Raw genomic sequence first — 13,634 nt, 5'->3', positions numbered from 1 at the left:
CTCAGGCAGGCATGTGTGAACTCGTGTTTTCCCGTGTCTGATTTTTCCAATCTGTGCAAACACGGCGATGGTCCACTGCGCTACACAGACTCTCCCTGTTCGGCACTCCGCCCTCTCACTATGTCCTGTATGATGGATGATAGGGAGGGAAAATAACTAATTCAACAGTAGATTTACATTGTTCTGGATGGTGAGCAACACAACACACACAGAGAGAGACACCACAGAGTGAGAAAGACAAAAGAGAAAAAAAGTCAAGCACTCACTGCCTACCGGTAAAAACTCCAGCGGTCACACAGAAATATTTATTTATGTATATGCATTAGTGGATTAATGAAAGATGCTTTCTAGAGGGACACTTGAGGCTGGATTTGCTGGTTCCATAAGATCGAAATCAGGCCAAAGCGCAGGAAAACTAGTTGGAGCTGAGGTTGGACGAGCAAGCGACAGCCATCATGGCTGACTGTGATAGGCTGAGAGGGATTGCTGACTTCCTCCTTTTAGCTTTTATTGTTAACCCAATCTTGTGTCACTAGTGGCCACAGTGACACTTGTTGAGCAAAAGTTTAGGCTCGCCTTAAAACCTCAATAGATTCTCATAATCTACTTTAAGTACTGGAACCCTTACCTACCCTTGTCACATGTGTCGCACAGGTTGCTACAAGACGAGGATGTTGAGAGGGAGGAAGCTGAGCTGTGGCAATATAGAGTATTTGAGGGTTTTTGCATGTGTCCAAATAAGATCTTCATTTAGAGTTTAAAAAAAGTAAGAGGGGGTATGAAAAAAAACAGCAAGAGGGGAGCACAAAGAAACACAAGGGAGATTAATGCGCAACAGTTTCGTTTATTTTGCATCTTTTAGAGACACTTCTGAAAAGAGCTTATCTTGTGTTCAGATCGTGTGGCCAATTTTCCTCTTTGTTGCTCAGTGGTGTTCGGACATCACAGGAAATTAAACCTCATCACGCCAAGACACGAAATCTCTGAGTCCGTCAAGCTGTCATCTCTCAGATTTTTTTGTTGTTTTTTTGTGAGCAGTCCTGCTTTGCTGTTCTTGAGAGAACCAGTTTGAGTTTTAAGAAAGTTTCACTGTATTCATGTGTGATTTTTGACTTCTACAGAGGTCATGTATAGTTTTAAGAATTGTGTGTGAAGGTTCTGTCTGAGGTAAAGGTAATAAGAGGTATTTAAGGACAGGCCAAGCAATTAAACCAAAAATTGACTTTTTCACTAGAGTCCTCTTAAAGAAAAGGAAAACCTGTGTGTTACCTTTCAAATGATTTTTACTTCTCTGATTGTTTAAAAATCAATTAGTTTCATCTAGTCAGGTTTCTACAAAATGAACAGTATCCACCGTTTCACAGGAAAAGCAACGATTATAGAAAAGTCTGAAAAACAATCTCATCTTTGGGGGGTCCTGACCCTCAGATTGGGAGCCTCTGGGGTAAAGGATTAACCTGAGGCTTATTCTGAGTTAAGGTGTTCTGTATGTGCTCTGAATTTAAATGCATCTCTGTCCACACGCATGTATACAGGATAACCCGTCTGACTGCCATCGTCCCCCCCATGTCTCCACCCCTGCACCGCCACCCACCTCATGTCCCCAGTCTCTCGGTGTGCCAGCTGACCACAGGCTCTGCAGGACACCTCTATAGCACAGCACAGTGGAAATGTCACCCATAACACTCGCCTCAGGATGCCAATCACTTCACACTGCTCCCCACAGTGAGTTTGTGTGTGTGCATGTCGGTGTGTGTGTGAGAGTGTGTGAGTATGTGAGAGAGAGAGAGAGAGAGAGACTAAGGGACTTGTCAACGTGTGTAAAGAAAGCATGAAACAATTATTGATAGTGTGCACACAAAATCCCCCACATCTCTACCAGAATATAAAATAAGGTTTAGCCAAAGTGTATGTGTGTAAATTTATGCTTTTATGTTTTTGATGTGCGAGTGTCTGAGTGCCTCTAACTGCTAATGAGCCTGTCCTTCCAAAGGGATTATGGGTTGTCTAGTCAATATGAGGACTACAGGTGTTTGTGGAACTATGCATGATTACACATTAAAACAATCAGTGTGTGGCTGTGTGTGTGTGTGTGTGTGTGTGTGTTATGTGGCATGAGTGGTAGGCAGGCCTCAGTTAGGCGTGAAGACAGAAACAGATGGAGTGGGTTATGAACAAATAACGCACATGAGCCCGTGAGAGTGTGGTCGTAAGCCCATGTCTGAGCGCGCATATGTGGTGTTGTTTGTTTCTGCGCGTGCTCGTGCGATGATTGTGGGGATATGCAATTGCACATGTCCAAGAAAATCCTCGTGTACATTTACATGCATTTGTGTGCGTGCATGTAGGGGGGAGGATTTGGAACACAGAGGCGCAGGTGTCCCTGGAAATGCCATCCATTTTCGTCGGCATGTGGGTTGCGCGCGCGCGCGTGTGTGTGTGTGTATCAGTGTGCAAGAGGGAGGGTGCGTGATGGGGAGGGTGATGACAAATGACAACAAAATGAGGAAGGTAGGGGGATGGAAAGCCAAGCTGGCACAGCCTGGCATGCCAGGCTCACTGTGCAGCCAGGGGGGCGGGCACTCTGTCCTCACGGCAGGCCCCTCAGCCGAGCTGTGAATACAGAGACAACAGCCGGCACGTGCGCGCACACACACACACACACACACACACACACACACACACACACACACACACACACACACATACGCAGAGTAGCATCAAACAGCGATGGCATCAGAGACCGTCACATGCAAACACACATGCACACCTTTATACAAATACATATTAATGGGCAACAAGGTTGTGATATTTGAGGTTCATTTCTAATAAATGATGGCGTAATAATGTGTAGCAGTGTGGTGTGTAATAATGTGGTGGCAACATTTTTAAATTGAGGGACAAGTGTCTACAGCCTTTTTTCCATTTACTATCATTAGAAAGCTTGTCTGACGTATATAGAATTTAGTTTATTTATTGAAGGTGGAAACAACATGGTGTGAATGCCCTGAGCAGCGAGTCACGGGTTCGATTCCTGGCCGGCTGGACCATTTGCTACATGTCATTCCCCTCTTTCCCCATGTTTCCTGTCAGTCTTCACTATCCCTATCAAATGAACACACAAAGATGCCCCAAAATAAGGTTTAAACCATTAGATTAAAAAAGTTAGTTACTAAGTCACCTGCTGCAGTCAGAAACCATCTGTAACAGTTGTTGGTTGAATTTATATGGCTTCTTTTTTTCTTAACATCAGATATTCAGTCTGCCCAAGATGCATGAAGTGGCTACTATAGGTGTAAATGGGGTCTAATGTACATGATCTACGTGCTGAAAAACATAGAAGCCTGAAGAAATCTTTCAGCGTATGGACCTGGAAGAATGGGTTGCCATTTTGGTCCACATGCATCCAAGTGTCTTAACACATTCATGGTGGGATGTAAAAATGGCCCTATAAAGTACTTACTATTCCATTTTGATATCACCCTCTGAGGCAGTTTTCCCTCATCATATTTTGATTAATTTGATTCTGAAGGTTCTTACATGTATAATATGTCGACAGTCCAAAAAGGTTGAATGCCCTGAACGCTCCTCACCTATCAGTAGGACTGGCGGAGCTGTTTGAATGGGTGACAACACCTCTTCAAGACCCAATTCTGCAAATCCAGCGACCTTTGACTTTGCACTTCCAGATACATTAAAAATATTTTTTTTTCCATTTCACTCCTGTGACTGCAGCGAGACCTGTATGCTGGAAATAATTACTGCTTTAATGTCATTCCCGTTAAGACTTACTTTCTAATAAGCGCAGGTGTGTGCGTGCACTGCCGCGCTCGCTGTCTTTTGACCATTTCTGCAGAATAAGTACGTTTCACAGAGGTTAAGTGGGGGCAGACAGATCTATACACTGATCCCACATCAATTTTGAACAGATGGAAAGTTATTACTGGAGGTTGAATGGGGATGGAAAGAGGTGATTGTAGCAAAGCAGGGCAATTGCTCCGCGCTGCCTCCTCACCCACAATATATATCATTTTTACCAGAGGGTGAGGGATGCACATGGACGACAGAAAGGTAGGAGGCATATGTGTGTCTGCGCATATTTGTGTGTGCCTGATTCCACGCCTTCGTACTCTGTTCCCCGGAGCACGGGAAAAAGAACTCTTTGACTCTAACCTCTAATCTCTCCCAACGTGACACACTTCCAAGTGCACAAACACACGGAAACACTTGTAAGCCGTCTTGGGCACCAGCGTCCCTCCGCTGTGTCACTTCAGGACACAAAGAATTACACAGTCTGACATAATCAGACTGAAAATTTATCTTCAGGCAAAGAGGCAGCTTGTCCTCAACAAACCTTTTATGAGTCGAGAGTTATTCACCCGGGATTCACACTCGGCGCCTTATCAGCAACTGCGGCCCAAAGTCGCGAGAGTCAACAACTCTCAGGGGCAGTCTCAGCAGTCATCTGACTTGATGCTACAGGTTTCTCTCTCTGTACATCTGACAGAAGATGATGCAGGCCTGTAGCAGAGGTCATTAATAGGAGAACTGCGGCCCAGATCCGGACCCGGATGTAGAACCTATAAATTATTGGTGAATTATTACATTTTGATGGAGCGTTTCTACTTTAACCAGCACAAGTTTTCTAGCCTTTACAGCACTGCTAACATGACACTACTTGGCCAATCAACTGCAACTGAAGTCAATCAGTGAGATGCACACACACGGAGAGAGACGATGTCGAAGAGATGGGCAGGGAAAGTGTGACAGAAGAGGGGAAAAAGCGAAAAGGACATGTTCAAGCTGTTGAGATTGTTTATTACAAAAATGGTCGAGACTGTTGGAGTTGGAAAGTGGAAAGTCAAGCTACACTGTGTATTTCACTTTGGAAAATTAAGCACTTTATTATAATTTTTTTTAATTTTTCAAAAGCCTTCCGTTATGTAGTTATTACTTATTGCAGCTATTATTTTCCTTGAACTACTAAAAGAAAATAGTTTTCAGCTTTGCGGCAATGCATTTCTCGAATAGTTTAACAGGCTTTTAAAAATGGTTTATTTGGTTTAGGAAGCAGGACAATTTTTTCAAACTATAAAAGGACACTTATTTCTTCAGTTTGAAAAAATTCAAAATCTCCACATTCAGAGATGCATGGTTTTCAATGGACAGCAACATATTTTAAAAACTTCCAGTGTCACTGACTGCAAATAACACGCTTCTTACACTTTAAGTCAGATAAATATGTTCCCTAAGAGGAAGGGGGGAAAAGAGATGCTGCTGCTAATCTTCCCTCATTGTTTCATTTTGATTTATATTCTCTTTTCTCTCTTTCATTTCCATTTGCTGCTGAATCACATAATTCCTCCTCAGGGATGTTTGAATTCCTGACTATGTTAGCTTTACGTTTTGGGTTTCTTCCCCACGATATAATCACCAGCAACTAAAATAAGAGCAGCTCCTACAGTGGATGGTGATATCATACGCATCCACAAGTGTTATCAAGTACCATGACTTGGTGATACTGTAGTGGTCTGGTTATGAAATCGCAAAAATCCCTGGAAAACAAAACAACACTGAGGAGAAAAGGGGGAAGGAAATGGCACCTGTATGACAAGCCGTCTTATATATGTCTTAATAATCTCTTTTCATGCTTAAATAACATCACGTCTGTCACTTTCTTATATCCGAGAGCTTTTCTTACGGGATATTTCCGTCCTTAACGGAATGTTTGATTCAGCTCAGTGGTCATGAGTGAGGCGGAGAGAAATGAGGCTGTCATGTCGGGTGAGTTAGCAACATGATTAAGCTGGATGCCAACCTTTTCTAACTTTGATGCATTCATGTCGGCTGTATTTAATTCATGAGTCTGGTGTGGGAGATTGAAAGTGGTAAGAGGAGGGAGAGACGGATGGAGGCAACATGTTGCAGTTTGCAGGTTTATCCCATCTTCTTGTCGATTACGCCTGTGGCCGACGTTCTTTGCAGGTCTTTTTTTTTTCTTCTATATCCTTTTTATTTTCTCTTAATATTCTATTCTACTTATCATTACCCACTCCGACCTCCATATTTTCTTCCACATCGGCTCTCTTCTCTTAAGTTTAAGCTTTTGGCCCAAAACCTGCTGCAGCTTTACTCTCATTTAACACTCATTCCTCTCTACTTATGACATTGTCCTCCCTCTCTTCAACTTTACCCATCCTCCCCCTCTTCCTTCCTTCTTCAAGTCACCCTCAGCTTTTACAACTCATATTTTATGCATTCGGCTCTTATGCAGAGCGACTAACAAACAGTGCATCCATGAGAAAACTGACTCTTTTCTGCAACGCTGTGTATTCACTTCCTATTTTCCTCCCCCCTCAAACATTGTTTTTTTTCCTTTTTTTCCTCTTCTTCCTTCCTCTCATTCCTTGCTTCATTTTCCCTAGGTAAACGAAGGCAAGGGAAGGATGAATGGTGAATGCTTGGCCTCCCTCCAGCACACATTTTCAATAACCAAGGGGCATTTCACGCTCCCTCTGGAAATGAGCACACGCATATAAATTGTGTGTCGACAGCGGAATGTTTCTACATTTTTAAAAGTGTGTGCAAATGCTCGTTGGTCCGAGTGTGTTTTTTTGCTGTCAGCCCACTTGTTGTATGGCAGGCCAGCTAAATAAATACATCACACGCTGGGCTCAAAAGAACACATTTGTCTTTCTCCCAGGAGTATGTGAATTATTTAAAATGAAAGCTGGGGAGAGAGATGACTAACAGTAGCAGGTGACGTGGCTGGAGAGGAGAAGGATGGAGAAGGATGGAGGGAGGGAGGGAGGGAGGGAGGAAGGACCAGATGGGAAGGGGTGGCGCAGAGCCAGAGAGAGCTAAAGAGAAGTGGTAAAAAAAAAAAAAAAAAAAAAGTCTGATAAAAGAGAGAAGGGGAATGAAAGAGGAGTCAAAGGCAAGGAGAAGGAAAGAGGGGGTGGTAAGTGATAGCGGCTCTGAGAGGCAGTATAAAGGCACAAATCAGTTGGAGGGAAGCAGGAGGAGGAGAAGGCTCAAGAAAATAAAAGTCAAAGAGGAAAAATGAAATAGACTCGTGTCTGAGACAAAAAGAGTCGGGGAGGGTCGATGAGGACATGACAAGAAGTGACAACAGACAGAGGGGAAGATGAGCGCAACAGAGGGAGTGACTTCAGAAACATATGATTGGACACTGGTGCCAGATTTTGAGCACACACGAATGCGCGCGCACACACATACACTTTTTCCCTTACCCTCTCTCTCCCTCTCTGTCACACACTCTCTCTCTCTCTCACACACACACACACACACACACACACACATCAGATAAATCTCCAAGCTTCTCCAGCAGATTTCAGCCTGTTAACCTGACTCACCCTGCCTCACCCCATCTCACCCTACCACATGGTCCCCACAGGGGGGCAGGGAGAGAGGGGCGGAGAGACAGACACAGCATGTTAGAGAGAACATTGAAAAGAAAACAGGGACACAAAGACTGAAAAGCAAAGGAGAGGGAAAGGAGTGTAAAATAAAAGGGGGGGGGTGAGGAGGTAGAGGAAGTTAAAGCACCATTGAGATCAGTGGGATAGAAATTAAGTGCACACTTCTCTGGCAGCGTGGGGAGGGCATGGGGGGTGTGTGTGTGTGTGTGTGGGGGGGGGGTGGTGAAGGGAAATGAAGAAGCGGGGATGGGGATGGGGGGGGCAGTAAGGCATTTTGTAAATTACAGAGGGCGGGAGAGCAATAGAACGGAATAGCTGGGTGGTGAATGTGCCGGGAGCCGGATTGTGGAGCAGCAAACAACAGAGATAATAAGAGAATCTGCTGAAGGCACGCGACACACTCAGTAATTATATAGAAAGAGCAGCCTGCCTTAATTAGAGCAGGATGGAGCTCATGAGTGTGACAGAAACACACGCAGCAACAACACAGAGAATACACATGCACATGAAACATGTGTATTTGAAAGGTGAATTATTACATAATTTATTTTTTTCCCCCTAGGTCTGTTCCTGCTCGTGGCTTTTCATAATGAGAGTGGAGAATGTGTGTGTGTATGTGTGTGTGTGTGTGTGTGTGTGCTCATCACCGTGAAGTACATGCAGTGCGAATTTGTGAATGCACGCAGGGTCCAACTACGCTGTGCGTGCACTTGCAAGTCCTCCTGACTGAAGAGAGCTCAAGTGAAGGATGGTTTCTACACAATATCACCTCTCACTGTTCTGCTCCTTAATTCTTTTTACACCTTTATTACACGATAGCAAGCTGACTGGGCACATATGCTAATTTTCAATCATATCCTCACATGCACGACCAGAAGCTGCGCCACCACAGTCTTCCAGGCTTCTCAGCAACTGGGGATTAAGTGTTTCTCTTTCACTTTAGACGCCAGGATTTTCTCTCGTTCATTCATTTATTCTTTCTATAGTTTTTTTTTTTTTGTCGTAACTCAGTTTAAAGAGACAAAAGCAAAGAGAATATTCTGATATGACATGCATTTTCTTGCTTCAGCTTTTCTACAATTTGAAAGTAATTCAGTTATCATGCCCAAAGATAAAATCTGAACTATGATAAGCAAACGCATGCATCGCCTGGCTGCGTTACATAAACATGTGGGCTATTTGCTGTGTTAAATAAAGTTCACTTTCCAGTTAGTCAGCAATTTAGTTATTCCTGTATCAGCATTAAAACTGCAGAAAAGGTTAGAAAAAAGTACACTATGACAACAGATACAATAATCTGAGCTACTGAGGTAATAATCCTCTCCTCTACTGCGCAACACTATCTGCTTACACCATTATCAGTGGCTCCTGACTGGCTATTCAATATTATTGACCTGCATGGAGACACTTAGTGCATTTGCACTCGCTCAGTTGCACAATTAGACCCAGGAGTAAATAAGACATACAGTAGTTACAGAACCTGCACAGAACTGTACACAAACACACGCAGAGATTAGTAACGTCACTGTTATGTATACGCCACGATTGCCTGCTTTGCATTCATTACATTATGTTTCACAGCAGTCAGCCATGCATGTCCTCCAAGCACACGTGCATGAGCGTGATTGTGAGACATACACACACAAACAAGCACACTGCTGTAATTTCACTAACCATTTCTCTCGATGCAGTTTCCGTGTTCCACACACACAGAGTGAAATCAAACCGTTTGTGTGTGTTCGTGTGTGTCGGTGTGTGTGTGTGTGCTGCGCAGACACCACAGAGTGCTACTGAATATGTGTGTCCTTTACTATATGTGTGTATGAGCAGTCCCAGCGCAATTCCTCAGTTTAGTGGAGCATTACGGCTGATCAATAGCTCTGGTGCAGTGGGAGATGTCGAGGGTTGGCACTGCATATTCATACTATTACGGCTGAACTGAGAAATGAGGCACTATAGGGGAAGTGCGTGTGAGTGTGTGTGAATGTGTGTGTGTGTGTAAGTGAGAGATAGAGAGAGAGAGAGAGAGAGAGAGAGAGAGAGAGAGAGAGACAAAGACAGGCCCTGGCACCCTGAGACCACACCGTTACTCGCTAAACTGCATCCGAGCAGCAAAGATACAGTATGAGATCTCTCTCTCTCTTCTCTCTCTCTCTTTTTCTCCCTCTCTCTCTGGGCTTCCTGTCTTCATTGGCACTGTCACTGGACTTCACCATCCTTGTCCGCTCACTCTCTCCTCTGGCAACATGCCTGGCCTGTCCCGTATTCCCTTTACTCCTGCCTTTCCTTCTGAATGTCTCCTGTCACCGCTGGAAGTCTCCTTATCTCTGTGCTTCCTGACTTTGCCTGTAGCTCATTGTTACATTCTCCTCAGTGTCTCTATTAGTTTGTCTGCTCATCAGATTTTCCTTCAGCTCAGCTTTTATTACAGCATTGCTGGTTATTACGAAAAAGCAGGTCAATAAACACGTATTTTGTGTTGCACACAGATTGGCTGCCAATATCAATGACCAGTGCTTATCTCCAACTGTCAAACACTCCAATTCTGCAGCAGAGCAAATGTTCTGCATGGCTTGTTGGCAGTGTAGCTGCATCTACTAACTTTTTCTTTTCTTATCTTCTCTACATTTAAAAGGAGATCTGGTAGTTTAAAAGAGACAGTTTCTTCCTCTGAACCGTCTCTTCCGCAGCCTTTACCTCTTACTTGTTTGTTGTCTCTAACTCTACTTCCATAAATACCATGTGCATGCAAACCCTCAATTTCCACTTAGACTCCTTACCTCTATGACTTTATATTATTATCAAAGTTCTACCGAAGACCTTCTTTTCCTTTGCTGACTGATTTTCTTTTCTGTCTTCTTCTGCCCTCATTCCTGCTCTCTCTAAATTTAATTACTGGAGTGAACAGCAGTTTTAATCCATCTCTTATTTTCTTGTCTGATCTTAACATTCACTGTCACAATGGGTTCAAAGTGAAAAACGTTAGCAATGCACACGCTGTAAGTCACACACGTATAACAAAACGGAACTCAATTTCCAAGAGTAGCAATCAAATTGCAAACATCGACCAGAACAGCATGAGCTCACTATGAGCTCAGCACTCCTACTAAAATTTCCCTTCCATTGCAACGCGCACATTCTGCCGTCCGTGGACTCCAACACCCACGTTGCGTTGCACAACAATGCAAGATGGGGTGTGAAAGCTAACAGCAACAGTCAGGCGATCAAACTGCTGCTGCTGTATGAGCAATGGGTTGTGACAAAAGATTCCAATACTGTCCGAATGTGTTTGCGTCAGAGCGCAACACCCCACGCCACCCACCGGTGTAAGTGTAAGTGTTTGTGTGTGTGTGTTGTGTGTGTGTGTGTGTGTGTGTGTGTGTGTGTGTGTGTGTGTGTGTGTGTGTGTGTGTGTGTGTAGGCCATCCAGGCTACATGTAAATGTGAGAGGAGAGGCTGTGGTGTTAAACTCAAAGGGACACAGCCCTCTGAAGAAAAAGTACATTAGTCATTGTGTTCACACACACACACACACACACACACACACACACACACACACACACACAAAGCCCTTCAGATTGTGCAGCCTTCCGCCTCACACACCACACCTCACATGTCGATATGTGTGACATCACTCTTTGGACACACACGTGACACAATCTGACATCGCTGATACTCATCGATGTCACTGTGAGATGAACAAAAGCAGGTATGGACTGAAATTGACTGAGAGGCCTTTCTGTTCTTCCATTGTCTGCACTCTGTGTCCTCCTCCTTGTCTGAACACTTGTTAACGCAGCTTCTTTTTTGATTCCCTCTCTCCTTTCTTGCTCATGTGAAATCATTCCTCACAATTCTCCTACATTTTGACAGTATCTGTCGGTATCTACACATCTCCAGTGTCTCTTTTCATATGGATCATCTTCTTTGTGTTCTTTAATCTGCTCTTCTCTGCTCTCTAGTGTAAATAGCCTCACTTCTCATTTCTAGCTCCTCTCTCCATATTCTGTTTATCCATATTTTCCTTCATCTGTCTCCCTCTCTTTGGTTTCACAGCAAAAATCTTCATCTTATTAAATTGTTTTCATCTAAAAAATTAGGTTCTAAAAAGTCTTGTTTTCTTAAAACAAAGGGGGTCTCGTCCAGTCAGGTGGCTGAGATCATTTCAAGTTCCCAATGCAAATCAACTTGTTAAAAAGAAATTGTGTTGGCGGTGAAATAATTTGTCCTAGTTTGTCTTCTTTCAAGAGACTGTCACTCATTTCTACTGAATTCATAAACCAAGATGAATTATACTGGAAACAGATTTTTGTAAGAAAATTCACCTTTCAGGACTCAAAATGTACAACATTGAATTGAAAAGATCGATTTTTGCAGTGGTCTCTCTCTCTCTCTCTCTCTCTCTCTCTCTTTGTAGCACTCTCTCAAACTAGGGAAACTGTTCAACAGTACTTGAAGTAGTGAAATTAACTTCCTACCGTAACATCTGCTTTGGAAACACTTCTGTTCCTTGTTCTTTTATTTGGTTCCTCCGTTCTCCTCTTTTTTCCAAACTCCCTTTCTTGTTCCTTTTATTTCCTTGGAGTCCCAGAGGGAATAAAAGGGACAACATCTACCCACAGATCCCACCGTCTGTTTTTTAATTTCCTACCTTCACAGCTGCTGTGTCCCTCCTCGTAGCCGGCGCTGCAGCTGCACTTCCCAATGGGCACCAGCCATTCCCCTTCAGCACTGCAATGCATCCTGGGAGGGCTGTCTGTGTCAACTTCAGAGTTGTTGACGCAGGTGCCGCGCACCTCTACCAGCGTGGCGAAGGCCGCCTCAGCCACCGTGTCGGGGAACACTGCCAGGTTCTGGACGGTGGCGAGGCAGCGTTTGTAGTACACCCGCACGGCCACCAGGGCCACGCAGGCGCCGACGTCCTGGAACGCCAGGTGGAAGCCCTTGCGGTTGAGGTGGCCGATCTCACGCACCTCCGTGTTCAGCTTCATCTTCCTCTCACCGAGGTCGCCCTGAGTGAAGCTCTCATCAGCAGCAATGGTGTCGATCTTGGTGTAGCGGTCCTCTCGGGTCACACCCCCGAGGTCCCTGTCCGACTCAACGTAGAGGAGGTTGAAGGTCTCTTTGCAGGTACCTGCAACGCCAGGGATGCTGTTGCAGTCGCGCAGCGTGAACTGGAGCTCCACGAAAATGCGCTGGCCGCCTCGGCGCGCCACCCAGCCGGTCTGCAGCCAGTTGTTCTGCTGCGTGGGCTCCATCACGTTGCACACCTGGTACGTCCGGATAGGCTTGTACTTCTCATCTACACCACTTATCTCCTCCCACTGGAGAGGGAAGAAGAGGGCAGGAAAAGAGGAAGAGAAAGGGACAACAAGGAGAAGTAAATATGGAGGTGTAAAGAAGAGTGAATGAGAGAAAAGAAAGACAAGGGATGAAGGTTATGGCAAAAAAAGATGGGAGGAGAGTCAATAGTAAAGTAAAAAAAAAAAACAGAAGAAGTGACATGAAACAACGTAAATTGAGGGAGGTGTGAGGCAACAGATGATGAAAAAGAAAGTCAAAGGATAGAGAAAGAAAGAACACCGTCACTTCAGGTCTAATTACATAATCTGTCAAGTGCATGTGTGGGTGTCTGAAAAATCATTGGCACTCGGTTTCTTTAATAACGTGACAGAGAAAATGACAAATTGCATGTGCTGAGTCATCACATCAGCCTTGAGTGACGCAGCTGAAACTGTGACTCAGATCTTAGTTGTTTTGTCAAACAGTTTCTTTTGACACCTGTGGTACTAAAAGTGATGCAGTGTAAGCATGGAGTGTCTCAACTTGTCCAATAAACAAATATCGGAATACTGATAGTTAAATGTTGGTAGTGATCGAGACTCTGAGTTAAAGAAACAGAAAACAGATTGTTATTGATATTGATTTGTTGATTTTATTGATCGAGCTTAACATGGAAAAAAAGTGCTGTCTGGATTTGTATGATTCATAAATATTGATTCATCTACTGACAAAAGTTGTTAAAGTGAAATATCAGAAGTAAAACACAAAGCATCTCTTCCCTTCACTCCATATGAAACCATGAGTTAAGTTTTCTCTGTTGCCAATAATAGGTTCTTGCAGGGAGTGGGTGGTGATTGTTGCTTAACAAGAGCTTCAGCCATCATTGAGCTATGTGGCAATAGCAAAACT

At 44.0% G+C, this 13,634-nt stretch overlaps 1 protein-coding gene across 3 annotated transcripts in view; it reads right to left on the bottom strand.

Moving 5' to 3' along the window:
* The window catches only part of LOC130183408 (ephrin type-A receptor 7), a 150,569-nt gene that overhangs the window by 99,843 nt on the left and 37,092 nt on the right, over positions 1–13,634 (bottom strand). For all 3 annotated transcript variants that reach the window (XM_056398780.1, XM_056398781.1, XM_056398782.1), the window contains exon 3: positions 12,094–12,766. In XM_056398780.1, coding sequence (XP_056254755.1) covers positions 12,094–12,766 — 673 coding nt within the window. The remainder of the gene's footprint in view (positions 1–12,093; positions 12,767–13,634) is intronic.

This window comes from Seriola aureovittata, chromosome 16 (genome assembly GCF_021018895.1).
Source record: "Seriola aureovittata isolate HTS-2021-v1 ecotype China chromosome 16, ASM2101889v1, whole genome shotgun sequence".
Taxonomy (NCBI): domain Eukaryota; kingdom Metazoa; phylum Chordata; class Actinopteri; order Carangiformes; family Carangidae; genus Seriola; species Seriola aureovittata.
The sequence above is the reverse complement of the archived record's forward strand: the minus strand, read 5'-3'. Positions and strand labels throughout refer to the sequence as shown.